The following is a 26,765-nucleotide window of genomic DNA, read 5'->3' on the forward strand; positions in this document are numbered from 1 at the left end:
GAATTTTAACTATGAAGGTAGTGGAGGAAGGAAAGTCTTGAGCTTTTATGGGAATTTTTTTCATTCACAAGTGCTCAGTGGTTTCCTGCGGTGTGAGGTATTGTAGAAAACCATTTTACTCGGTTGCTCCTGTTACAATGCAAATCCGGGATAAGCACGGTAAAAAGGCAGATGGACAATATTCGCTGATATTTAGGTTCTGTTATCCAGATTTCAGGTTTTTCCTTTTTGGCATCATTTAAAGAGGTGCCTGTAAATCGTCTATGAGAGTGGTGGCCCATCCTGGAGTTTTGTCTGTCTGATTTTTAAGAGTTTATCCTGTTCCATAGCACTGAGAATTTTAGCACAATGTTTTACGTAAAAACTACTTTTGATAATTGAGAATATAATCACAAGATGCAAAGTGATTATTTCAATCAGCTCAGGCTATCATGTTTATTTTATGTGAGTGAATACATCTATATTTCATACAATCCTCAAGAAAATTTTATTTTTGTGTTCTTTATGTTTTTTTCTGATATTTCTGTACTTAATACCCTGTTTTCAGTCTGAGATCCCAAGTAAACCACCAGAGACACCAGATGATATCATTCCTCAAAAGGTAAAATCCAGATGACCATAAAAGAATGAAACTACTTGTGGTTTTTGTTTTTTGTTTTCTTTTTAGTGCATGGTAGACTAGACTAACTTAAAAGATTGGCTTTCAGTTTGCTTTTCCTGTAAATTCCTTAGTGTTGGAAAGTTGGTTTCATTCATGCGCAGAGATGTTGCTTTACTCTTTTTTGGCTTTATTCTAATTAGCTCTTTCTAGGGTTTGTATGCCACTCACTAACAGGCAAAGTTTTCACTGCTGTCACAGTGATATGTATCACTTCACACATAAACTAACAAATTATGAGGCATGTTAGTAATGGGCAGCCTGACAGCTTTAATTTTTTTTATTACTTATCTTGGTCTTTTAGATACTAAAGAGTATTTTTTGAGGATGTAAGAGTATCCTCTTTTAAAAATTATTTTTTTATCAGAAAAATTTAATGGAGGGCGGACAACAGTAGCTCAGTGGCAGAGTTTTCACCTGCCATGCCAGAGACCCGGGTTCAATTCCCAGTGCCTGCCCATGTTAAAATAAAAAATAAAAAAAATTAAAAAAAAAAAATTAATGGAAGCTTAGAAGGCAGTTTGACCACTTTTTTTTAATACAATTTTAATCTGAAATTTTAATTAGTATGAAAATGGATGGTGTTTTCATTGTCCAGAAAAATTCAGCATTTACTTCAGTGAAAAAAAAAAATCATTCTTAATGGAGAAATTTACCTCAAAATGTTTGAGGGAAAATGCTTATGGTTCAAACTTAAATCTGTATATGAAGCCAGTAAATAAATAGATGATGCCCACATTCATTGTCTTGCCCATCACTAACTATGCTTTTATCTTTTTAAAAATTAACAATTTTGAGGTAGCATATTGAAGCTAACTATGGTATTAAGTTTACAGTTTGTTTTTTGTTCACTTATAAAAATGCAGTATTCTGGGCTGCAAGGGTAGTTCAGTGGTAGAATTCTTACCTGCCATGCAGGAGACCCGAGTTCAATTCCCGGCACATGTACTTCCCAAACAAACAAATAAGCAACACAAACAAATGAAAAACCGACCAAACAAAAAATTCAACAAATGGTGCTACAATAAGGGGATATTCACATGGAAAAAAAATGAAATGTGACCCCTACCATACAGTGTACAAAAAAAAAAGCAATTATCTTTAAAAAAATTGCAGTATTCTTATTAGTTTGCCTATCAGCTTGATCTTCTCATAATAGTAATATATTTTTCATCATTTTAATTTTTTCCTGTTTCACCTAATTTTTTCAATTTCCATTTGCTGCATATCATTCTTTCGTCAGCTTATAGCTCTCTTCATTCCCTGACTCTTTATGTGAAGGTAAAAGAAGAGTATTGTGGTTTCAGTTAGGTATGCTTTTATCTCAAAATTGGTTCAGTGCTTCAGTCTATATATTCCATCCAATTGGAAACTTGCTTTCCACTTCAATTAGGATTCATCTTTCAAAAAAAAAAGTGTTGCTTGAAGTGAGCATTATTATTATTATACTATGCATTTGGGCTACTTGAATTTGAAGAGTAAGCTGATAGAATATTTTTAATTAGATATTCTTGCTCATTTGAATGAAGAAGTAATGTATAGAAAGAGGTGGTTTTGCAATATGCTTCAAATCTCTTTCTTAATTATTAATCCAAACTCTGAGTCTAATTCTGACCAAGGAACCTGAAAATATATAACTTTTCCCTCTGTAGTTTTAAATTTTGTAGGATTTTTTAAACCTTAATTTTTTTTTTATATCTTTAGGAAAAAGTTTTTAGATCAGTTGGAGGATCCATTTATAGAATAAAGATTATTCTGAAAAAGAAATGCCCTTTTATCATGTGCAAAATATTAAATCTTTTAATGTTTCTAGGTAATTTCTTCTTCAAAATGGATTTATTTATGTTCTTGATGTGCTTATTTAGTTAATGGGTTTAGGGGTCACATTCTTTTACACAATAAAGAATGAGAGAAGGTTTTAGAAAATTGCAGGTACCTGCTTGTAGTGGCAGGCTAACCAAAGTTCTCCAGCTGGCCTGAAGCTAGTTGATTCCATTTTGGAGCAGTATTTTCAGAAGGATATGAAGAAGGTTTGAGCTATCTCCAGAGTTCCAGCAATTCCTCAGAATATGGGAAAGAACAGGGCATTTCTGAGTCACTACCTCCAAGAATCTAAAGTAGACACTCAAACACAGATTATTCTGACTGAATGGATAGATCGTTACTCCTGACCTACTTATTTCACTTGAGGCTCTTCACAAACTAGATGTCCTGTTGCAACTCCACGCTTTTCAGCAGTGGACATTCTGTTTGCTATATGGGGAAAGTTTCTAACACATCAGTAAGGACGTATTACAGTAACTTAAAAACTTCGTTTAGCTAGAAATTACTCATTTCCATGTCAGAAAAAGCATAACCACTGATGTTGTTTTATAAATGTCTTTTTTAAATCAATGGAATTTTATGTAGACAAACTTAACCCAAAAGTTTGGATTTACTGGGTATACATATAGTCTATTAAAAGGCCCTAAAAAATGTTAACATTTTACAAAATCTTGATGCTCTATTTTTCCTCAGGAACTTTTATTTTAATTCTTGGAAATAATTTTCTGAGTCCTTTTCTTTTGTTATTTCTTAGAAACCTGCTCGGTACAGAAGAGCCGTAAGTTATGACAGTAAAGAATACTACATGCGACTAGCCTCTGGCAATCCAGCCATTGTCCAGGATGCCATTGTAGAGAGTTCAGAAGGTGAAGCTGCTCAGCAAGAGCCAGAGCATGGTGAAGACACTATTGCTAAAGTCAAAGGTCAGCTTTCTGCTTTGATTTTAATTAAAAATCATTTTGGAACATTCTTTATATGCATGCTTTATGTGAAAATAAGGGCAGCTGTTAATGGTAGGATCAACCTTATTATACCATTTCACCCTTTTTAAAGGTGATAAGATTATTCATGATACTCTCTCGATGCTCCATAAGCAGTGCCATTCTTCCCTTAGTTAAGCTTATCTCTCTGTTTATCATCATCGACTGACACTTACCAAGAATTTACTGTGTATTGGGTTGGTTGCTAAGCACTTTACATGAATTATCTCATTTAGTCCTCCAGCCATCCTCTGCAGCAGATAGCATACTCTCCCAGTTTTATAGATGAGAAAAATGAGGTTCCAAGAAGGTAAATAACTTTTCCAAGGTCACTCCAGGGCCTATCCCATTACCCACTGAATGGCACTGCCTACCTGTACCTTCAAGTGTTATCTCAAATTAGGAATGTATCAAAGCAACTACAGTGAGACTGAACTGCTCCCCCAAATCGCCTCTACAGTGCCTCATGGCCCTCTTGGTTATTATATTACAGGTCTGGTCAAACCTCCTCTAAAGCGGTCTCGATCTGCACCTGATGGAGGAGATGAGGAGAACCAGGATCAACTACAGGACCAGATTGCTGACGGCAGCTCTATAGAAGAAGAGGAGAAAACAGACAATGCAACCTTGCTGCGCCTACTAGAGGAAGGAGAAAAGGTATTGTGTTTCTGAAGAGTTAGGTCTGTATTTAAGTCGTTTGTCTCCAGATGGCAAGATTAGTTGAGGTAGAAGATAAATAGTTTATCCTCTGTCATTAAATGCAGATTTAAGCAAACTTTAGGATTATAACACTCTACTACTTTGATCTGCAGGGTTTTCTGATCTCTGTGAGCACACTAAACAGCATGGTTTCATCCTATACAGTGTTAACAATGGGCATGTAATTCACTGTTTTCATCTATACCCCAGTGTATTACACTGCAACTCTTGCCATAATTTCTAGTTCAGCATCCATAAGGATAATTTTTTTATGCACTTCCATAATTCCAATAACCATCTACATGCAACTTCAGCCAAGTTAAACCATCATCTCAAGCTTTGTATTTAACACTTGTCTACTTCCCTTACAGAAGATTACCTTGCCTTCCTATTTCTCTCACTCCTATCCACCCTGTCATCCTCTTTAGGCTCATTTACTGACTTTGCTTGTAGCCAGAAACATTTTATGATTTGTATTTCACTACATCTACCATGTTGTTTCTTTACTTGGAACTTTTACCTATATTGTGTTTTCTACCAAAATACTGCTTTCTCTTGCTCTCTTAGTAATTCCCATTTGATATAACCCTATTCTGGATGTCTGTAAGGCTTGGGCATGGGAACCCTTCTCTGTCTTACCAGCTCAGGCTTGGTTAAATATCTCTTCTCTACATTTTTAGAATACCTTGTGTATATCATTCAATATTACCATATCATAATCATTTGTGCCTATGTCTGTCTCTTCCCCTAGATGGTGAACTCCTTATAAGCAGATACTGTTTCTTATTCTTATCCCCCGTGCCTTATACAATTCCCTTTCATAAGAGATGTCTAATAAACTTTTGAATGAAGAGGTGATTAATTGAATAAATAAGGGATTAGATGAATGAATGAATTGTGTGTGTAGTGAGCATTACATGTTTAAAAGGTTCCCTTTTTGCCTGCTTATTATGTTAGCCACTAAGAATTAGTATCCAGATATTGGAGTATAATTAAGACAATTCTGTTCAAATGGTATGGACTGATCAGTCTGCAATGAAAATATTTAAAAAAAAAGTCATGTAACTATAAAAGTCCACCCAATCTGAAGAAAGCACTAAAAGCTTCTTTGTATTGGTAATGTTCTGTTTCTTAATCTGAATGCCGGTAACCCCTTGTTTTTTTAGCATTTGAAAATTCATCCACCTAGGTACTTTTGGGGGGGAGGGGTTGGGGGAAGGTGAGGGAATCGAATCCAGGTCTCCCACATAAAACCACTTTTGAAAACAGTATTTCTTTATATGTTTATATACTGTAATAGAGTTATTATTATTATTGTTTTTGTGTGTATTTTTTTTTTTGCGTAGGCAGGCATCAGGAATCAAACCCAGGTCTCAGCATGGCAGGCAAGAACTCTGCCTGCTGAGCCACCATGGCCTGCCCTATACTGTGATAGAGTTATTTTTAAAGTACATCAGTATTTCTCCTTTAACATTCTATATGTATATTATTGATGTGGTTTAAATGTGCCAATGAAAATTTATTTATATTTGGATATTTTAGAAAGTCTTATTTTCTAATGCTTTCATTTTTTTAAACTCTTAATCTCACAAGTACAGTTTTTGCTCTAGTTGAAGTTTGAACAGTGCAGGAAATATATTCAAACTGACATTTATTCAACATTTGTTCAACTTTGATTTGATTCATGTTGAACTGAGTTTAAGCAAGAAAGAATTTTTACTAAGAATCAGATATTGCCCTTTGGAAAGAAAACAATGCCTACATTGAGAGATTTAACAACTCCTTCCTCCTATGAGCCAAATACAGCTTCTGCCAAGTTGAACTTTTTACAATGGCACGGCAGTTTGCCAGGCAGGCAGAATCCAGGTGGGGAGCAAATAAGGACAAATTCAGTAGTTGAAGTTTCAGGGGATGTTATGAAACAGAGGAAAGTGAGCTATGTGGAAGGGAGATAACCAACAGTTCTCCCCAATATATTTATATACATTAATCTCACTTAAATCTCACAACAACCCAATGCAGTATATTTGAAATTTACAAATGAAGGCACTGAACCCCAGAGAAATTAAGTTACTTGAATTCACCCAAGGCTACCAGGCTCTGCAGACTCTTTTCTATCTGTATCTTCTTGCCTCATGTAGGACACAATCCTATTCTAATCTCCTTAACATGTGTGCCTCGGTTGCCTTTCCTAACCATGCTGGTTGTGTCTACCTCCCCCTATGAGATCGAGGGACCTTCATCCAACTTGTTTATCACGTGTAGAACCTAGCACATAAGTACCTGGCAAAGAGTAAGCACTCATTGAATATTTGGAGAGATGGATGGATGAATGGATGGGTGGATGGGTGGATATGAATAAATGCAGTCATAGCTGATTCCTTTTTTGGGGGGAAGCGGGTGCATGGTCAGGGAACCGAACTCGGGTCACATTCTGCCACTGAACCACCCATGCAAAATGTCACCCATCTGATTCCTTTTCTCACCCATCTGATTCCTTTTAATGTATTTAAACTTAGGTTTAAATATATGTAGTTCAGGCAGTTTCATAATGGAGTAGTTTTTTTGTAAAATTCTGTTTGGCCATAAAGCACGTTTAAGAACATTTTTCTTCAGTTATTTCAAAATGGGAATTATCTGAACTTCTTTAAAAGTTGTGTTATTATGTTTTTCTGTAGATCCAACACATGTACCGCTGTGCTCGAGTCCAAGGCCTGGATACCAGTGAGGGGCTACTTCTTTTTGGTAAAGAACATTTTTATGTGATTGATGGATTTACAATGACAGCAACGAGGGAAATAAGAGATATTGAAACATTACCTCCAAAGTAAGTAAATGAATGAAGAGACAGAAAGTAGAACTGTCTTAGAAAGATAAAAAATATATTTATGTAACTTTTTTTATCCCAAAATTGTTTTAAATGTTATCTCTGTGTATATCTATCATTAAGTATTCACGAGGGTAACAATTATTTCAAGATAGTAAAGAAAAGACTGCCTATTTATCATATTTATATGGAATTTATTTCTGTGTATTAATAGCATTAGATTGCAAGTTACTCAAATTATATTCTATACATTAATAACTTTATTCTGAATTTTTAAAGTATTCCTTTTTAAAAAATTTTCTAAATGCACAGTTGTAGAGAAAATGCTAATTACTGCACAATATACAACACGATGAAAGAGTGTTAACATGTGCTCCAAGTACCCTAGAAATAGTGTGACTGAAGCACAAGCAGGGATTAACTGACTGAATTTTATATATGCTTCCTTTTCTTCCCTCTCCTGTGATGGAAACGGTAGTGGGTGATGGAAAACCCAAAAGACAGACAAAGCTGAAGGGAAGATATGAACCTACATTTCAAACATCTAACACTGTTGAATATAGACATGGTACCACAGTTCATTCCTAGGAGAGATTTCAATACTGTCCTATATAAGTTTGCACACCCATTAGTTACTTTCAACAAAACTCAGAGCCACCTTATAACTTTTGTGGGCTCGTTCTTCTATACAAAAATATTAAAAATTATATTTTGTGGCTGTTGTATCGATATAAATATATTAATATCATATATTAAAACATTTTCTCAGACCCTTTAATTATTGTAAACCTGGGAACTGTACTGGCTGTGCCTGATAGATAAGTCGACCCTGAGAGCAATAATGGCATTTTTTTTAATGATATCAAAAGGGGCTTCCTTGCATGCCAAGTAGCTGACAAATGTCTTCTAAATGTCTTCACCACCCCACTCCCTCCTTTTCAAATGTTGAAAATAATACATCCTTTGTTGAGCAGTGAATTTATCTCTGGCTGTTATTTTTTTTGTTTATCTCCTTTCACTCTTGGCTGCCTATAGTATGCATGAGCCAATTATCCCTAGAGGAGCCAGACAAGGCCCCAGTCAACTCAAGAGGACATGTAGCATTTTTGCATATGAAGATATCAAGGAAGTACATAAAAGGAGATATCTCCTACAGGTAAGTTGATTTCATACCAAACCTTTTGTCATGTTCCTTTATTGGGCAGATGTATTATTTTCAAATCAATATATGTCATAAAAACCCTTTATAGGGTCCGTATTATTCATGAGGTTTGGTTATATGATAAATTCATGTCACAGTGGTATATAACTATGTATAATGCATCTCTTTTTTATACAGAACCTAAAACTTGAGTACTCTGTTTTCCATCTTCTCTATTGCTATCCAAATCAATATTTTATTTTTCTTTTCATATAAAAATACATCCTTATTATAAAACATAAATTCTACAAGGTACAATTTGTGATACAGTAGCTTTATCTTGTGCTCTATCCAAAGGAGTAGAATTACTGAGTTAAAATAAAACCCCACTGAAAGGTGATCCCAAAGCATGGATCCTGCATATACCATAGTATCAGAATTCCAAGATTTTACTAAAAGAAGTTAATGTTTAGTTTAGAGTTGTAAGAGCCAAAGTCAGAATTCCTGTATGCAGACCTGTCTCCGTGTGACCTGGGACACATCATCATCCTCCACCCGTAAGTGTGAAATGAGGATCACAATGATCACGTCCTCGCAGGGCCATGCTAAGGACTAAATGAAATAATGATGTAAGATACTTCCAGGTCTTAATTACATTTATTTTTATGATTATTTTAACTCATTTGAAAACATTTCTTGAGTACCAACCTAATCATGTGCCAAGATTTCAGCTTACTCCCCAAATGAGAACTTGATTTATTTTCATTTGACAAAGGTAAGTGAAATATTGCTCTTTCAGGAAAAAAATAGCATATCTCTCTTTGAGCCCAAATAGCCCTTTATAAGGTTAAGTGAAAAAAGAATCGCATTTTCTTATAATCCTTCATTTCTAAAATAAGTTAGTTCTTTTTCACTATAATAAATTTCTAACACTAAACTGTTGCTCATTTCTTTCCTTTGTAAAAGGAAGAAATACTTTTATTTTGTTATCATAATGAAATACCTATTTTCCTGAAAACTGTTAATGTGTAGCTATTAAGTGTATCTAGAGATTTGTTAAATATTAAAATCATTACTTTATTATACTTTTATGCCATTATTTAAGATTTTAGAAATAAACTAAGCAGAATAAGAAAAATTGGTTTGTTTTGTTGCTTAATATCCTCGGAATTCATAATTCTAAAAATGTTCTTTAGTTAACAGATTTCAGAATTGTAGAAATTCATGGCAGAAAAGTTGACCTTACATGTAAACTTCTCTTTTTTTAAATATTTTTTCTCTCTGATCATTTCAGCCAATTGCTGTGGAAGTTTTCTCTGGAGATGGACGGAATTATCTCCTTGCTTTTCAGAAAGGAATTAGAAACAAAGTCTATCAAAGGTGTTTATTAGAAATACTTATTCTTTAATTACTATCATGAGAATGGATGGGAGGAGGGAGCTATTATAGTGAAACTAGTTTTTAAAAGTCTAGAGTTTAGGTCAGTACACTGACTTCTTTGAAGAAAATTTCGTTTCAGTTTTACCAGCCTCTTTAAACATGATTCTTAAAAAGATGCCATTCTATTTTGAGATAACATTTTTCCTTCTGGTAATTTATAATAGAGATCATCAAAGACTACTTTTATCACTAAGTTCTGTGTCTTTAAATATAAAAATGATAATACTTCTGTTTTAAAATAGATTTTATATTTACTTAAAAGATTATAATGCTGTGCCTTGCCGTTGAATTCTGAAACTCAGTTTCAGAATTATATTCACATGAGATTGTTCTCTGGACTTGAAAGGGATGTTGAAAACCTTGATTCTTTAAAATGTAACATAGCCAAATCAAGTTTATCTAATCTAAGCATATTTTAATCTTTAATGGCAAAATATATTTAAAATTTACCTTTTAAAAGAATAATTGTGTATATCCATGGTGCTTGAAAGTATTTTTCTCTTGCGTATGTGAATAATGCAACTTTTATAAACTGATCGTGAAGGTGAGGGACATTCTCTTATTCTTTGAAGGGTCCTAGCAATCCCTCTATTAGAGGAAGTTTTCTATTTCAAATTCATTCCATGAGGAACATCATGTAACAGTGCTTATTATTGTGGTACAGTAATATTACCTCTGGGCACGTGGAAAATGAGGGTTGTTCTTCAGATGAATGGCCTATGGATATGGATTGGTAGTCCAAAACTCGTTCACATATGGGAGGAGCTAAATACAGTGACTGAAATTCACTTTTTGTTATGTAACTTGTTGATTTCTAAAGTTGATATTGTTTTTGTTGTTGTTGTTTTTGCATGGGCAGACAACAGGAAACGAACCCCCTCATGGCAGGCGAGAGTTCTTTCTGCTGAGCCACTGTGGCCCGCCCTGATACTGTTTTTAATGCTAGGAAATAATTTGCTTTTCATAACTAGAAGCTGCTAAAAGAGATCAGTTTGGCTTTTTCTGAAATATTTCTGTGCACATGCCAAGTTCAAAGTCCACATCCATCCCAAGAATTTTCCCATAATTCTTTTTTGTATGTAAAAGAAAAGTTGTCATTATGAACAGTTGTTAAAAAAAACTTTAACACTGTCATATAAAAATTTCATACTGTATATGTCTTTGATTAGTGCTGCTTCTGTTCTGTCATTTGTTTAGCTATCATCATTACTTACTGTCATGTGAATATTTATCTGTTAATCACTCTTTTAAATTGACTCAATTCCTGCAGATCTGTGTTGCACACTTTTCTTCCAGGAGTATGTCAATATGTATAAAAATCCAAAATAATAGATTTTGCTATGGGCCTTTGTATTTGGCATTGGAATTCATCAGGTTCCTCTTCTTCTAACAAAGAGAGTGTTCTAATTTTTCTGTCTTCCTTAGCCTGCCATGTACTGGGTGATAGGAGGGTACATGAAGGCAATTAAGATCTAAATGCATCATCTTCTCTTAGACCTTCTATTAGATCCTACTGAGACTTCCTTTGGAATTTTATGTTATTTTTAAATTTTCCAGGTTTTTGGCTGTAGTGCCATCTCTAACTGACAGTTCAGAATCTGTATCTGGGCAACGACCGAACACAAGTGTGGAGCAGGGGTAGGTGGTTTGATTCTTGCACATTATAGTATAATAGTGAAATTTGAGCTGCTTATATTTAGGGACAGTATTATTGAATATTTTTTTAAATGATTGTCCCCATGAAAATTGTAGAAAATTTTTTAAATATTGAAAATTAATAGGAAGAAAAATAAACTTACACATAGTTACTCAAATCAAATCACTGTTAACATTTTAATCTATTCCCTTCCAGGCTTTTAACCATGTGTATATTCCCATATGCATAGTTGAGTTCATTCTACAATACAGTTTTTTATTCTGCTTCAGAGCAGAGTCCTCTTAGTACATGTAAAGGGTATAGAATTTTAAGACTTGATACACAAAACCAACTTGATCTCCATAAGGATTATGCATGTTTTTACTTCACCATTAGTGGATAAGTTTGCTTGTCTTAATAGATCCTAGCCAGCCTTGTATATTTGTTTTTTTACTGATTTCTTATTTTTCAAATGCATATATATCTTTCATTATTTGTAAGGTTGAGCTTACTTTATGTTTGTGAAGTCATTATTTATGAATGATCCATATCTTCTGCCCATTTTTCCTTTGGGTTCTTAATATCAGTTTGTGTGGGATTTTCTGTAATAAAGTGTTGCTACTTTACTTGCCGTATTTATTGTAAATTACTCAGTTTCCTTTTTAATTATGTTCTTTAACATTTATATTTAAACTTTTTATGTGGTCAAACCTTTCCATGTTCCTTTATGATCTATTCAACAGCTTTTTTTTTAATGATACATAACCACATACAAACACAAACATTCTTACATTCGTTATATAATCAATAACTCACAATATCATCATACAGCTATACATTCATCATCATGATCACTTCCCAGAACATTCGCATCAATTCAGAAAAAGAAACAAAAAGAAACAAAAAGAAAACAGAAAAAATTAATACATACCATACCCCTTACCCCTCCCTTTCATTGATCACTAGCATTTCAGTGTACTAGTTTTTCTCTTTTAATATCTTAAATATATCATCCCACTGTCTTCTCGCCTCCATGATTTCTGCTGAGAAATCTACGCATAGTCTTATTGGGCTTCCCTTGTATGTGATTGAACGCTTTTGATCTTAGGAAGTCCTTTTTGATAATATTCCATTTCAAGAATCAATATATTGAGCTCCATGTATAATTATTCAGTAGATGGTAACCCTTTGTTACTGTTGGAAAAGAAGTGCTTTGGGACTGCAATTCATTATTACAGCATTCAAGAATGTCTTTAAATTTACTAGAGACTCTGTAATTTATAAATAAAATTTTATTCCAGTCTTGGGTGCACCTAAATATATTTTGTCTTTTTCTCATTAAGTTGATTTTATTCTTCCTGAGCCAGAGCTTAGCAGATACAAATGCCAAATATATCTTTTTCTTTAGCCTCAGAAACATCTCCTGTTACTAATCATTTTTCTATATCGTCAGGAAAGATATTTGGAATGTTTCCTTAAAGCATACTTGAGCCTTTTTTCTTCTTGTAAGCAACTTCTTAGTTGTGTACTTTTACCTACTTTATAATTGACTACATAATCTTAAATTTGTCATTTCATTATTCATGCCATTTGCTGTTGCGATTTGGTAGTTCTTAAGTATCTTTTAAAAACTCAGAGGCAAGAAGCAAAAATTTCAATTGTCCTTTTTCTTTTAAATTTTAGGATTGATACTATTTTTCTAGGGAGAGTAGTCTACATAGTTTACCTGATGGAGAGAATTTATCTGAAAATGGAAAGTGATATCTGTCCTATTCAGCTGGATGTGTTTATGACCTACAGTTTGCAAATCTGTTAATGTTCTTTCAGATAATAAAATATATTTATTATTTTCCTAAGGTTCCATGCCAATTTATATACTTCATAAATGTGTGTGTGTGGGTGTGTGTGTGTGTGTGTATGGCTGCTACAGGTTTTATAGCATTCTAGGAAAATTTGCTATGCAAAAATGTAGTGCATAATTTTAAATGTAAAGCAGTGATTTTCCTGTCATAAAAATATTCATTTTTTTTCTTTCATTCATTCTGTCTTTCATTAAATGACATCTCTTTAAGGAGTGCTTACTATGTACAAATATTTTTTATTATTTCAGTTATTATTGTAAAAGATAGAATGTTAGACTAGATCCGCGTTTTTTAAACTCCTTGGCCTTACCCACAGTAGAAATTATAAATATTACATTGCATCCTAGGGCACAGAAACTGAGCTACAAATACTAAAATAAAATCCACAGAAAATATTTTCCTTATTATATATGTTGCCTTGTGATGTTCTGTTCTTTGTTCAGTTCTATGTAATTTCATATTTCAAAGCACTATTGCAACACACTAAACTGATTTCCTGACCCACTAATAGGTACTCCATACTTTGAAAAATTCTGACCCAGGTGACATATTTTAAATTCTGTGTTACTCAGAGTTAAAATTGCATTACCTGCAATTTATTTTATTATTTATTCTTTTTAGATCTGGATTGCTTAGCACTTTGGTTGGAGAGAAGTCTGTGACTCAGAGATGGGAGGTAAGCCTAATGAAAAAGTACACTTCCTTAGTAATTCATATTTTAAGCATGTAAGTCATACAGGTAAAAGGTATTTTAATAATCCATAAAATATATCCCAAGAAGTAAATGTTTCACTTTTTTTCTTTCTTAGAGAAAGTGTTTTCCTGTTCTGAAATCTGTAAAAAAGAAACTGTCCTTTAACTCATTAACTATATATTTTTTTTAAGTGAACTTCATGGAAATAATTGATTGCTTTAAGATGAATCTTTATCTTTCCCAAGAGAGGTGAAATCAGCAACTTCCAGTATTTGATGCATTTGAACACTTTGGCTGGCAGATCATATAATGATCTCATGCAGTATCCTGTCTTCCCTTGGATTCTTGCAGATTATGACTCTGAGGTAAATTTCAAATCTTTTTGTTTAAATTAATAACATACTCAAAAAGAATTAGAGCAGCTGCATTTCTCAGATGTTTCATTTGCTTTATAGTGCAGCATTCTCAACTGGCTCTTAAGAGAAGATAAAAAGAAGAATTTTTGCTTGGACTTATACCAAGTTTGGATAACTGACTAACTTCATGGATATTGCATGTTAATTCACAATCTTAATTTCATTTCCTAAAGTGCTAATTAATTTGTATCCGTTGATAGATGTTAGAGTCCTTGTGCATAGTTTGCTGGAAAGAGGTGAAGTGACTCATCTGCAAATTATTACTGATACATCAGAGTGTTTCTTTTTGTACTATTCCAAGAAGCTTTTTAAGAAGCGTTCCAACAGTTCAACATGTACATGATTTAGGGCTCAAAATCAATACCAAAAGGTGTGCGTTTAACATGGGCAGGCACTGGGAATCGAACGCAGGTCCTCGGGCATAGCAGGCAAGCACTCTTACCTGCTGAGCCACCGTGGCCCACCCTCAAAAGGTGTGCGTTTAAATGTTAGTCCGCTCTCTCCCTTTTCCTCCTATCTGACAGAAGTTGGATTAGTTCTGAAATGAAATAGTAATAAGCAAAATGAGAAACTTGGGCTGGATTAAACAACAACAAAAAAAAATCTGTAGTTAATCATTTTGAAAAGTTCATTAGGCCTGTTCATCTGCTAGAGTTGGGCCTTTTTTTTTTTTTCCCAGAAGTTTTACATGTTAACTAGAAAAAACAAAGCTTCTACCTAAAAAGATTTTAGTCTAAAGAAAGACTGGAAACCTAGCCTACATACATAGGCATATACAAGTGCATTAGATATATGCATCTATATTTACATATGTAATAACATGCATATCTAAGTGCACATTTGGATGAATAAGTAAATATAGTAGAAGGAGAAAAGATTAGGAGTAAGAATTGGTATTTTGGTTCCCTCATTTACTTAAGCAAATACCATGAAATAGATATTAAACAATGGAAATTTATTAGCTTACAATTTTGAGACTGAGAAAATATCCAGATCAAGACATCTTCAAGGCAATGCTTTCTTCCCAGAGACCAGCTGTTGGCTATCCTTGGCCCTTCTGCCATATGGCAAGGCACGTGGTGGCATCTCCTGGTATCTCCCTTCTCTTCCCAATTCCATTTCAGCTTTTTACTTCCTGTGTGGCTTTCTCTCTTTCTGTCTGAATTTCATTTTCATATAAAGGTTTCTAGTAATAGGATTAAGACCCATAGTGATTGAGGTGAGCCACACCTTAACTGAAGTAGCCACAACAAAAGGTCCTGCTTACAATGGATCCACACCTACAGGAATGGATTAAACTTAAAAACATGATTTTCTGGGGTGCAGACAGCTTCGTACCACCACAGCAAATCAAATGAAAACACTTGTCTTTAAAGTCAGTCAGGGAAAACTGATGAGAAAATATAGCTTTTAAAGAGCTACGAATTCCAAAATGAATGCAGTTTTGTTTGGAGGAAACAGAGGATCATGTCATTCTGTACTTAAAAATATATCTCAACAGGAACCTCACAGGTACCATTATTGAACCTTTGCTTCTTTACCTCATTTTCCTAATGTATTTCTAAACCCTTATTCTATATTCCCCATCTCAGGAAGTAGTACCATCTGCCATGATGCTGTAGCAGCCAGAAACATACTCATTTTCCTACTGTCTGTATCCAGTGTCCAAAACATGTCCGCCTTTTACATCTTTTAAACGTCTTTCTAGTGTCTTCTTTTGTTCACATCAACATTACCAGTGTCTCATTTCCGGCCCTGCGTGCCTTTCACTGGTCTACTGCAGCAGCCCCTAATTGGACTTCCTGCTCGAGTCTTCCCAGGGCTTCCCTGCTTTCATTCTGTTATCAGTACTGCAGCCAGAGTTTCTAAACCACAAATCTAATGGAGTCATTCTTTTATCTAAAATTATTCAGTGAATCATCATCACAGTTTGGAAGAAAGTTTAAAAATCTCAGCTTACAGTAAAATGCCCTTTACAAACTACCTCTTGTTTTTTTCATCACATAGTTGTATATTCACCATCATGATCATTTCTTAGAACATTTGCATCAATTCAGAAAAAGAAATAAAAAGAAAACAGAAAAAAATTCATACATAGCACACCCCTTGCCCCTCCCTTTCATTGATCTCTAACATTTCAATCTATTAAATTTATTTTAACATTTGTTCCCCCTATTATTTATTTACTTTTAATCCATATGTTTTACTCATCTGCCCGTAAGGTAGAAAAAAGAAGCATCAGACAGACACAAGGTTTTCACAGTCACACAATCACATTGTGAGGCTATATCATTATACAATCACCTTCAAGAAGCATGGCTTCTGGAACACAGCTCTACATTTTCAGACAGTTCCCTCCAACCTCTCTGTTACAGCTTAACTAAAAAGGTGATATCTATTTAATACATAAGAATAACCTCCAGGATAACATCTCGACTCTGTTTGGAATCTTTCAGGCATTGACACTTTATTTTGTCTCATTTCTCTGTTTCCCCTTTCGGTCGAGAAGGTTTTCTCAGTCCCTTGGTGCTGAGTCTCAGCCCATTCTAGGATTTCTGTGCCACATTGCCAGGAAGGTTCACACTACTGGGAGCCATGTCCCACGTAGAGAGGAGGAGGGCAGTGAATTTGCTTGTCATGTTGGCTGAGGGAGACCACATCTGAGCAACAAAAGAGGTTCTCTTGAGGGTGACTCTTAGGCCTAATTTTAAGTAGGCATAGCCTATCCATTGCAGGGTTACGTTTCATATGAAGAAACCCCAATATTGGGGGCTCAGCCTATTGCTTTGGTTGTCCCCACTAGTTGTGAGAATATCAAGAATTCTCCACTTGGGGTAGTTGAATTTTCCCCCTTTCTCACTATTCCCCCAAGAGGACTTTGCAAATACTTTTTTATTCACTGTTCAAATCCTTCTGGGAATTATTGAGGCATCACTCTGGACAAACCTACAAAATCTTATGCCCTATTCAAGGTTCCACGTACTTATGGTGTTCAGTTAAGCTGTCCACATAAGTTATATTAGGAAATAACACTAGTTGAAATATAAATTTTGTACCAAATGAACATTTCCTTTACAAACTACCTCTTGCCAATGAATTCCTCACATCCCAAAACTGCTATCCTGAACTACTTTTAGTTGCCTCTCTTGTACCTCAATAACTTTATACCTGCTCCTCTTCTTGCATGGAATACTCCATGATTTCCATGGGCATCTTCTCTTACTACCTACTAATTTGCCATTTCATCCTTCACCCTACTCTCAGGCATTACCTCTGGGGAGCCTTCTTTCTTTCTCTCCTCTGTCATCTTCTTCTATCCCCATACTGCCTTGTAGCTTTATCATTATCGTTTTTAAACAGTAATTTATAATCATGATTTTGTCTTAACTGTTAGTAAGCTCCCTGAGCAGAAAAGCTAGTTTATACGCCTCTCAGTTCCAGTCCCCAGAATGATACCTAGTCCTTAGATTAACGTGTGTCAAATCAGCCAAAACAGTTTCAATGAGATACTCTCCATACAGGATTTGAGAGTACAGATGTCCTGATTTGCGTTCTATTCAAAAATTTAGATCATTTATTATCGATTATGGCTATTTCTCCTACCCAAGATTTTTAAAATAAAAGTTTGGAAAAATTTGTTGGTCATGATGGACGCATTAAATTTCCCACAGATACATAATTCATATTTCTGCTTTTAAAATTCTCAGGTAGTAAATTTTGGTTTCCTTTTAAGTTTACGAATCAGGTCAGTTAAATATAAGCCTTTAAAGTAATCTCTAGCAGAATGAAAGAATTTATCTCATTTGGAAGTCACTTGATCTATGATCTTGTCTTTTCAAAGTGAGTGAATTACTGAGTGTTCAAGTTTATGTCACATACACTTCCCCAATGAGAAGAAAATGCTCAGAAGTGAAGTTTGAGAGAAATGACTTGGGGGAGTAAGGGAGGACAGATAGATGTGTTCTTCCATTTATATGGTTGATGGGAGGATCATGATGAATCGAAGTTCTTGTGTCCACAAACTCCTGCTGTGTCCCAGCTAAGACCAGAAATATTTTTCCCTCTTGCTCTTCATCCAAACCTGGGACCTGAGTGCCTTCCTCTGTGAAACCATTTCCAAAGCAGATGCCTTCAAACTGAATCAGTTAACACACTGCATGTAACAGTAAAGTACAGATAGCCGGTAGGCCACATGTCATTGTCTTGGAGTCCACTCCTGTCAGTTTGACCCCACACGTGCTGTTGTGTTTATAAATTATCACTATCTTCTACAGCCACTGTATGCATTTCGGTGAAAGCCAGAGCTTTTAATAATTTGAAATCTAATTCTGTTTTGTACTTTAGGAGGTAGATCTTACTAATCCCAAGACATTTAGAAACTTGGCTAAGCCAATGGGAGCACAGACAGATGAACGATTAGCTCAATATAAAAAGAGGTATAAAGACTGGGAAGATCCTAATGGTAAGTAGCTTTTCCTGTCATTGGACTTTGTACTTAAGTTTTAAGCCATTGTTCATGGGATGGTCTGACATCGAATTTCTTACATACCATTGTATCTGTCATATATACACCCATACATATAACTGATTAGAATAGAAAAATCAATTTTGCTTGACAACTTAGGACCATGCTTAGAAGGCATTTCTAGGCATCTTGTCAAGTGTACTAGCAGAAAACTCTTTTGCATTAAAAGGATCATAGAGTTAAGTATATCTGCTTTGTATAGAACAGAAATTTCACTCAACATAATGTCCTCAGGATTGATCCATATTGTCACATGCATCAAGATTTCATTCCTTCTTACAGATTAATAATATTCCATCATATGTATATATGTTTTGTTCATCAGTTGGTGGACACATGGGTTTCTTCCATCTTTTGACAGTTGTGAATAATGCCGCTATGAACATCTGTATGCAAATGTCTGTCCATGGACCTGCTTTCCATTACTCCAGTGGAAGGATTGCTGGATCATATGGCCTCCCTTTTAATTTTATTATGGCACTTTTTAGAATACTTTTGCATTAAAAAAAAATGAATTAACTCCCTTCTAAAACATCATGCAGTTTAGTTATTATGTTTAATGTTTATTTCGTGTTTCCTCATCCAAACAGGCAAGACAAACAAGTAGAAAAAAAACAAAACTAAGCCTAAGTGTAATAACACTGTGCAGATTCTTTTTTCTTTCCTTGTCAAGAAGAGTATGTATGAAAATTATATAATATTTTTAGGAAACAGAGAAATATATACTTGCAAAGCCATAAATAGTATCTGTGGGACAATATCCTTATTTAGTGGAAGATAGTTTGCTATTAACCAGTTAGTCTCAAAACATGAAATTGATAGATGTACCAAATTTGGAGTAAAAGGCAATTGAATTATACTTAGTGGGTTACTCTCAAATATATAAGAGGGATAGTAGTATCATCATAAAGTTGTCATGCAACAATGCCAGTACTAACTTCATTTAGTATCACAAAATGAGAACCCAAAGAACAGCTTTTATCCATAGACCAGCATTTTCAAATCAATTTTTTAACCACAAATTTTATTGAGATATATTCACACAGTATGTAATCCATCCAAATTATACAATCATGTTTCACAGTATCATCACCTAGTTGCCAATCATCACAATCAATTTTAGAACATTTTCCAAAAAGAAAAGTAACAACCATTAAAAAAGAAAACCCTAAACATCCCATACACCTTATCTTTCCCAACACACACCCCATTATTTATCCCTAATGTTGGTGTGGTGTATTTGTTACGTTAATAAAAGAATATTAAGATATTACTATTAAAACTATAGTCCATAGTTTGCAGTATGTAATTTTTTCCCGTATACCACTCCATTATTAACTCTTTGTACAAGTGTTGTACATTTGTACTAGTCCATGAGAGAACTTACATTTGTTGTGTTAATCATAAACTTCTACCACAGGGTTCACTGTCAGTTAATACTAATTTTATTTTTCATAGTCACTCTTCTGTTTTGTCTCCAATTATGCTTTAATTTTCTTGAACAGGAGAAACCCCAGCCTACCACTATGGGACCCATTATTCATCTGCAATGATTGTGGCCTCGTACCTTGTAAGGATGGAACCTTTCACACAGATATTCTTAAGGCTGCAGGTAAAACTTCAAATTTAAAATTTTCTCATATTTTTCAAACCTATATTCTATTTAAATCTCTAAATTTTATTTTTTACATCTTTACCTTGCATTATGAGATGCTCTGTCAAGATATAGTGACAAAAGTAGTGAAACATTGAAGCTATGAAAGTCAGCAGTTACCCATCAACACATGTTTAAAAAGTTGAAAAAGTGATCAAACTTTGAACAGAGGTATGAATAGAGCTGATTTGGATGGGACTAAGGTAGATCAGAATACAGGCTAAAAATTTTAAAAACTTCAACTTCTGTGTGAGACCAAAGGAAAGGATGTTTATTTGGTGCAAATTTTATATTTTGGGTAGCACATTACCTAATTTAACTCATCTGGCCAGTTTATTTGAACACCATACTTACGTGGACTCTTGAGTAGGGCAAGTGATATATCCCAAAGTCATTTGGTCAGAGAATAAAAAAGTATTTGCAAAGTCCCCATGGGGAACAGGGGAGAAAGGAGGAAACATTCAACTTCCCCATCTGGGGAATTCCTGATATTTAGCCCAAGCAGTGGAAACAATCAATTCAATAGGCTGAGCCTTTGATTTTAAGGTTTGCCCCTGTGAAAGTTATTCCTGCAGAGGAGACATTAAACCTACTTATAATTATGCCAAAGATTCACCCCCAGAGAACCTCTTTTGTTGCTCAGATGTGGCCTCTCTCTCTAAACCAAGTTGGCAGGTGAACTCACTGCTCTCCCCTTTATATGGGACATAAATAGGCAAATCTCCCTGGCAACATGGGACAGGATTTCCGGGATGAGCCAGGACCCAAAATTATGGGATTGAGAAAGCCTTCTTGACCAAAAGGGGGAAGAGATAAATGAGACAAAATAAAGTTTCAGTGACTGAGAGATTTCAAATGGAGCCAAGAGGTTATCCTGCAGGCTCTTCTTAAGCATTATATGGATATCCCTTTTTAGTTTATGGTGTATTGGGATGACTGGAGGGAAGTACCTGAAACTGTTGAACTGTGTTCTAGGAGTCTTGATTCTTGAAGACAACTGTACAACTATATCACTTTTACAAAGTGACCATGTAACTGTGAAGCTTTGTATCTGATGCTCCTTTTATCCAGGGTATGGATAGATGAGTAAAAAAATAAGGATAGAAAAATAAATAGAGGAGGGGATAAAGGGTGAAAAAAGATTGAAATACTAGTGGTCAATGAAAAGGAGGGGTTAGGAATATGAGATATATGAGTCTTTTTCTTCTTTCTTTTTATTTTTTTTTTCGGGAGTGATGCAAATGGTCTAAAAATGATCATGGTGATGAATACACAACTATGTGATGATATTGTGAGCCTCTGATTGCCTACCTTATATGGACTATATTGTATGAAGATTTCTCAATTAGAAAAAAAAAGTAGTAAAACAAAATTAAAGTGAAATTACCCTGGACTAAAATTAATGAATAAGCTAGAATCAGCAGGTACTGGGGTGCTTTAGTCAAATATATAGGTTCAATTCAAACTAGGTATAGGTAATTCACCCCTAGCTGTTGAAATCAGCAAACATTAAAGAAAGAATGATATATTCTAGCTTATTTGTTGTCTTCTTAATTATAATTGCTTTTCTCTACATTTTCTTTCATTTATTCAACAAATATTTATTCAACACCTACTATGTGCCACACACTATTCTAGATGTTTAGAGTATGTCAATGAATAAAACAAAAATGCTTCCTTGAGGAACTTATATTTTAGTGGCGGGAGATAGAAAAACATAATAAGCAAATTGTAAGGTTAGAAGATGATATTTGTTATCAGAAAAATATCAGTCAGGCAAAGGGGCCTGGGAAGTGTGGAAGCAGGAAAGTAGTGGTGAGCAAGATGCAGTTTTAAATAGAATAGTCTGAGTAGGTCTCCTTAAAAAGGTGGCATCTGAGCAAAGAATTGAGGAGATGAGGGTGGAAGCGTGTTCCAGGCAGAGGGAACAGCCTGTGCAAAGACATTAAGGCAGATATGTGCCTGATGTTTGAAGAGCAGCAAGGAGGTCAGTGTGTCTAGAGCAGAGTAAGTGAAGGGGAAAGTCATAGGGGATAAGGCTGGGAAAGTAGCAGAAGTCAAACTGTCCAGGCCTTTAAGGGCATTGTATGGTCTTTGGCATTTTCTCAGAGTGAAACTTCATAATCATGACACTCGGTATTAACCTAAAATACAACATAGGGAGTTTGACTGAGGATGGGTGGAGGTGTGTCCATGAGGCTGCATGGTCAAAAGAAATCCCTTTTCTATGCAGTTTATTTTGTCAGTCTGTAATTTATTGATTACCTTTTCTGATTTTCCACTTAAGCAGGTTAGTGTATTAATTCATTCATTAGTGTAAGAACTTGAATGTCATAAAATCTATACAATTAACCAAACATTTACATATCTTGAATATTTCCAGTTGTAGATGGTTTCTGCATTTGTTTCCAGCTGCTAAGCAAATACTGTATGATGCATTGGCTAAACAACAGGAATTTATAAGCCAGCAATCTTTGGAATTCCTTGGCTTTTCTTATCCTTGTTCTCCCCAAACACTGGGGTGTAGGCTCCACCATCTTTGAGCATTGGGATGGCATCCAGGCTCTACTAGAATGCCAGGGCACAGATTCCCACCCTCTTTAAACATTGAAATGGTAGCCAGGCTCTCTGCAAACACTGGGGCACAGGCCCCACCATCTCCAAACCTGGGGTTGTGGCACTCCCTCAACAGTAGGACAAAGTTCGCTCCCTCCAAACCCTGGGGCAGATGGCCTGCCCCTTCAAGTACAGGGGTGACCTCCCCCACTTCCCGCACACATGGATGAGCCTGCTCCCTTGGCCCAAGGATGTCTTTTTCATACAGACCTTTACTTCCGTGGTTCTTCCCTGGAAGTCCTTCTTCCTTTAATTCATCCATTCTTTGTCACTTTCAGTCCAGGTAAGCAGCAGTTATGCTCATGTAAATTTTTGCAAAAACCTTGTCAGCTTTGCATGCAGTTTCAGGGGGTCCAGTCAGATAATAGAGCTTAATCAGACAATAGAGCTTTCAGATCCTTCCTGGATAACTGCATTTCCAGTCTTGACTTCAACTGAAATGGCTGGCTAGATCCATGTTCAGCCATACCCTCTTTAGGAAAGTTATACCCTCAGGTGGAGCTCTGTCCTCTGGAGACTCACTTCCTGGAAATGAGGGAGGTTCCTGATAGAGCAGCTTCTGGCCCTAGTCTCAGAACACGTTTTCTGAATAAGGCTCAGAATTTCCCAAATTATCAATTTCTGGTTTCTTTGTGCTTAGGGTTCCAGCTTGTCTCTTTCCTCTCTCATTTCATTAGCTGCAAGAAGAAACCAGGCTGTTATCTTCCACACTTAGCTTGGAAATGTCCTCAGCTAAATATTTAAGCTCATTACTTTCAAGTTCTGCGTGCCATCTAATATCAGAATTCAGTTTACCAAGTTCTCTGCGCTTCATGCAAGGATTGCCTTTCCCCCAGTTTCTAATAACACATTCATCATTTCCTTCTAAGACCTGATTGAAAGAACCTTTAGCATCCATATTTCTACCAACTATCTTTTCAAAGCAATCTAGGCTTTTTCTATCAAATGCTTCACAGTTCTTCCAGTCTCTACCCATTACCCAATTCCAAAGCAGTTTCTACATTTTTAAATATTTGTCATGGCATCACCTCACTTTCTAGTATCAAAACTATAATAGTTTCTTAAGTGCTAAAACAAATGTCATACAATGAGTTGACTTAAAAGCAGGAATTTATTAGTTCACAATTTCAGAGGCTAGAAGGCTTGCTTCCTCCTAGGTATCTTCTGGCTGGCCAACAATCTTTGGAGTTCCTTGGCTTTTCTGCTTTCTTTGTTGGTTCTGTGGACTTTCCGCTTCTGACAACTCACTGTGCTTGTTTTTCTGTGTCTAAGTTCCTTTGCTTATAAGGACTTCATCCATGTTGGATTAAGGCCTAACATCATTCAATTTGGGCACACCATAACTAATAACATCTTCAAAGGTCCTATTTACAGATGGGTTCATACCACAGGATAGGGATTGATACCTGAATATGCCTTTTGGGGGGACGTGATTCAATCCCCAACTGTTACATTTGAATCTTTTCTTAGGAGGACATCTAGAAGAACTAATATTTTTTAATCTTGCCTTCTCTCAAAAAGCTAATATTGGTTTAAATGACTGTCTTCTAAGTCTTTATGTTTGGATTTTACTTTGATTACAAAACAAATGTATTGAGCACCCTTTCTAAGAAGTACTCCAAAGAGAATTAGATTAATTTTCCTCTTGTGGTTATTTAAAATATATATTTGACATACAATGTTGGGAAACTGAAATGTCACCATATTTATTTGGGGTTTACAAGCCCTTGGGTTGACACATGCTGTGAGGTGGGGATGGCTCCCTAATCGAGAGGTACCTTCTCTTTCTGCCCCACAGGGCGGCCACTTCGACCTGGCTGACCGGATGTTTCACAGCGTGCGCGAGGCCTGGTACTCAGCATCGAAGCACAACATGGCGGACGTGAAAGAACTTGTCCCAGAATTTTTTTACTTACCTGAATTCCTGTTCAATTCCAACAACTTTGATCTAGGTACATAAGAGCTATGGCACTGTCTTAGGAATGTTTGGCTTGGAAATGACCGGTAGAAATAAGTGAATTTCTGAAGATAGTGTGCAGCACACAGTGACAAGAAAATAAAAGATGTCATTGTGATTTCAGATGTGTCAGATGTGTGTGATTACATAGAAAAAGAAAAGCAAATTTATGCCCCTAAACTGCTGTTTCAAACCTGGAGTCTAGGAGACATTTAAAAATTGACACAAATTACATCTAATGTTCAGAAAAGTGTTTTAATAAAAATGAAGGTGAGGTGAAAATTTAATTGAAAAGTATTATTATTACTGTTGAAACCCACTAATACCCAGGAATGGCCTATCTAAAATTGTTTATATTTTCTTTTAATGTATATTGTCTGAGGCATTCTTGGTTTGTATGCTAATGTGTTTTAAAATTAGAATTTCAGAATAACTTTAATCTGTTTTCTTTATCTCATTATGTCACTATTTTCTAGAAAAACAGGACCAAGTCAACATTTATAAAATGGAGAGAAATTCCATTAATTTCTTTTAAATATCTAACAGCTAGAATAAGTAGATTTCAATTTGGTTACAGTTTCTTAGAATGCAGTTTGCTGATCTAACATGTATTTCTTTAAAAGCATATTAAAATTCCATTGTTTCCACTTTAGAATTTTCCTGCCAAATTTTTTTAAGCGTTCAACATATAAATCAGCGGTATACTACTTCAAGAAGTTTCACTAACAGAACAATCAGGGAAATAATCATATCCCATACATTTGAAGGATTTTCCTTTAAAATTTTGTTTTTAAAAAAAATAATTTTTATTTATTTAATTGCCTATTAGTAGCCCTAAACTTATGACATTATAACGTCAGGTCCAGTGGGAAAGATAATAAACTCTATCAGTAGTCCCAGAAAAGTCTTGAAATTGAGTTTGATTATCTTCATTTGGGCCTGAAGCTCACCCTTCAGCCACTGATGCACCAAGTCCTAAAATTTAGAATTAGAGGGAATGATGGTTGCCCCAAAGGCATAAAATAGATGGTGAGCAAGCAGAAGCAACAGACGTGTACTATAGCATTTGAATGTGGGTACACTTTAGTGTGTTATTAATTTTATTTGTAACTCACCTTCACAGAATGCTACCCCTTTCCCTAGACATACTATTTTGCATATATGGAGAGGTTCCAAAAGTGATATCCTCCAGTCCTCCAGGAACATTGGATCCAATTTATAATAATCTGTGTTTAAAAAGTTGCAACCAGAGCACTTATAAACCCAACAAAATTATTCACTTTTAAACAAGTAAGTATAAGAAGGGTCATGTATTTGTCATGTTCACCTTCATAACCAATCATCTTCCCTTCTTGAAATCATACACCTTAAGAAACACAGCTTGGCTTTCTACACAGAAAAGATAATAAAAGGTGTAAAAGAAAGAACACTTGGGTTTTTTTCCCTGGCTCTGGGATGAAATTCTGTCCTTAAACTCCTAGATACACATCTAATGGAAAAGAGCTATGGAGTACCAGAATTAGGCCCAGGCTTTTCTACAGACGTTGTTCCCTTTAAACTACATTTTAAAATTTCAGGTAGTACCGGTAAGAAAGTAAAACCATATCATGGAAGCCTTCAGAAATACTGAGTAAAATTTTGAAAACTAGATTGCATCTCAGGTAGCATGGGGCTTGTTATTTGCTTTTCAATGTTTATAAAAAAATGTTAGTGAGATTTTCCACATAAAAGAATAAGGCCTGACCTGAGGTCCTGAGTGGCTTTTCTAGGGTGCTGGGGTGAGGGTATGAAATGGAGATGGTGGGGTAGGGGGAGTATAGTAACTTGATTATTTTA

At 35.2% G+C, this 26,765-nt stretch overlaps 1 protein-coding gene across 8 annotated transcripts in view; it reads left to right on the forward strand.

Moving 5' to 3' along the window:
* The window catches only part of WDFY3 (WD repeat and FYVE domain containing 3), a 348,587-nt gene that overhangs the window by 291,542 nt on the left and 30,280 nt on the right, over positions 1-26,765 (forward strand). For 6 of the 8 annotated variants that reach the window (XM_077142948.1, XM_077142947.1, XM_077142950.1 and 3 more), the window contains 12 exons: positions 548-601; positions 3,237-3,405; positions 3,956-4,119; positions 6,840-6,988; positions 8,024-8,144; positions 9,424-9,509; positions 11,127-11,207; positions 13,689-13,743; positions 14,007-14,126; positions 18,522-18,639; positions 20,208-20,314; positions 24,771-24,924. In XM_077142948.1, coding sequence (XP_076999063.1) covers positions 548-601; positions 3,237-3,405; positions 3,956-4,119; positions 6,840-6,988; positions 8,024-8,144; positions 9,424-9,509; positions 11,127-11,207; positions 13,689-13,743; positions 14,007-14,126; positions 18,522-18,639; positions 20,208-20,314; positions 24,771-24,924 — 1,378 coding nt within the window. The remainder of the gene's footprint in view (positions 1-547; positions 602-3,236; positions 3,406-3,955; positions 4,120-6,839; positions 6,989-8,023; positions 8,145-9,423; positions 9,510-11,126; positions 11,208-13,688; positions 13,744-14,006; positions 14,127-18,521; positions 18,640-20,207; positions 20,315-24,770; positions 24,925-26,765) is intronic. The other 2 variants (XM_077142952.1, XM_077142955.1) reach the window with 1 other exon arrangement.

This window comes from Tamandua tetradactyla, chromosome 24, assembly GCF_023851605.1.
Source record: "Tamandua tetradactyla isolate mTamTet1 chromosome 24, mTamTet1.pri, whole genome shotgun sequence".
Classification (NCBI taxonomy): domain Eukaryota; kingdom Metazoa; phylum Chordata; class Mammalia; order Pilosa; family Myrmecophagidae; genus Tamandua; species Tamandua tetradactyla.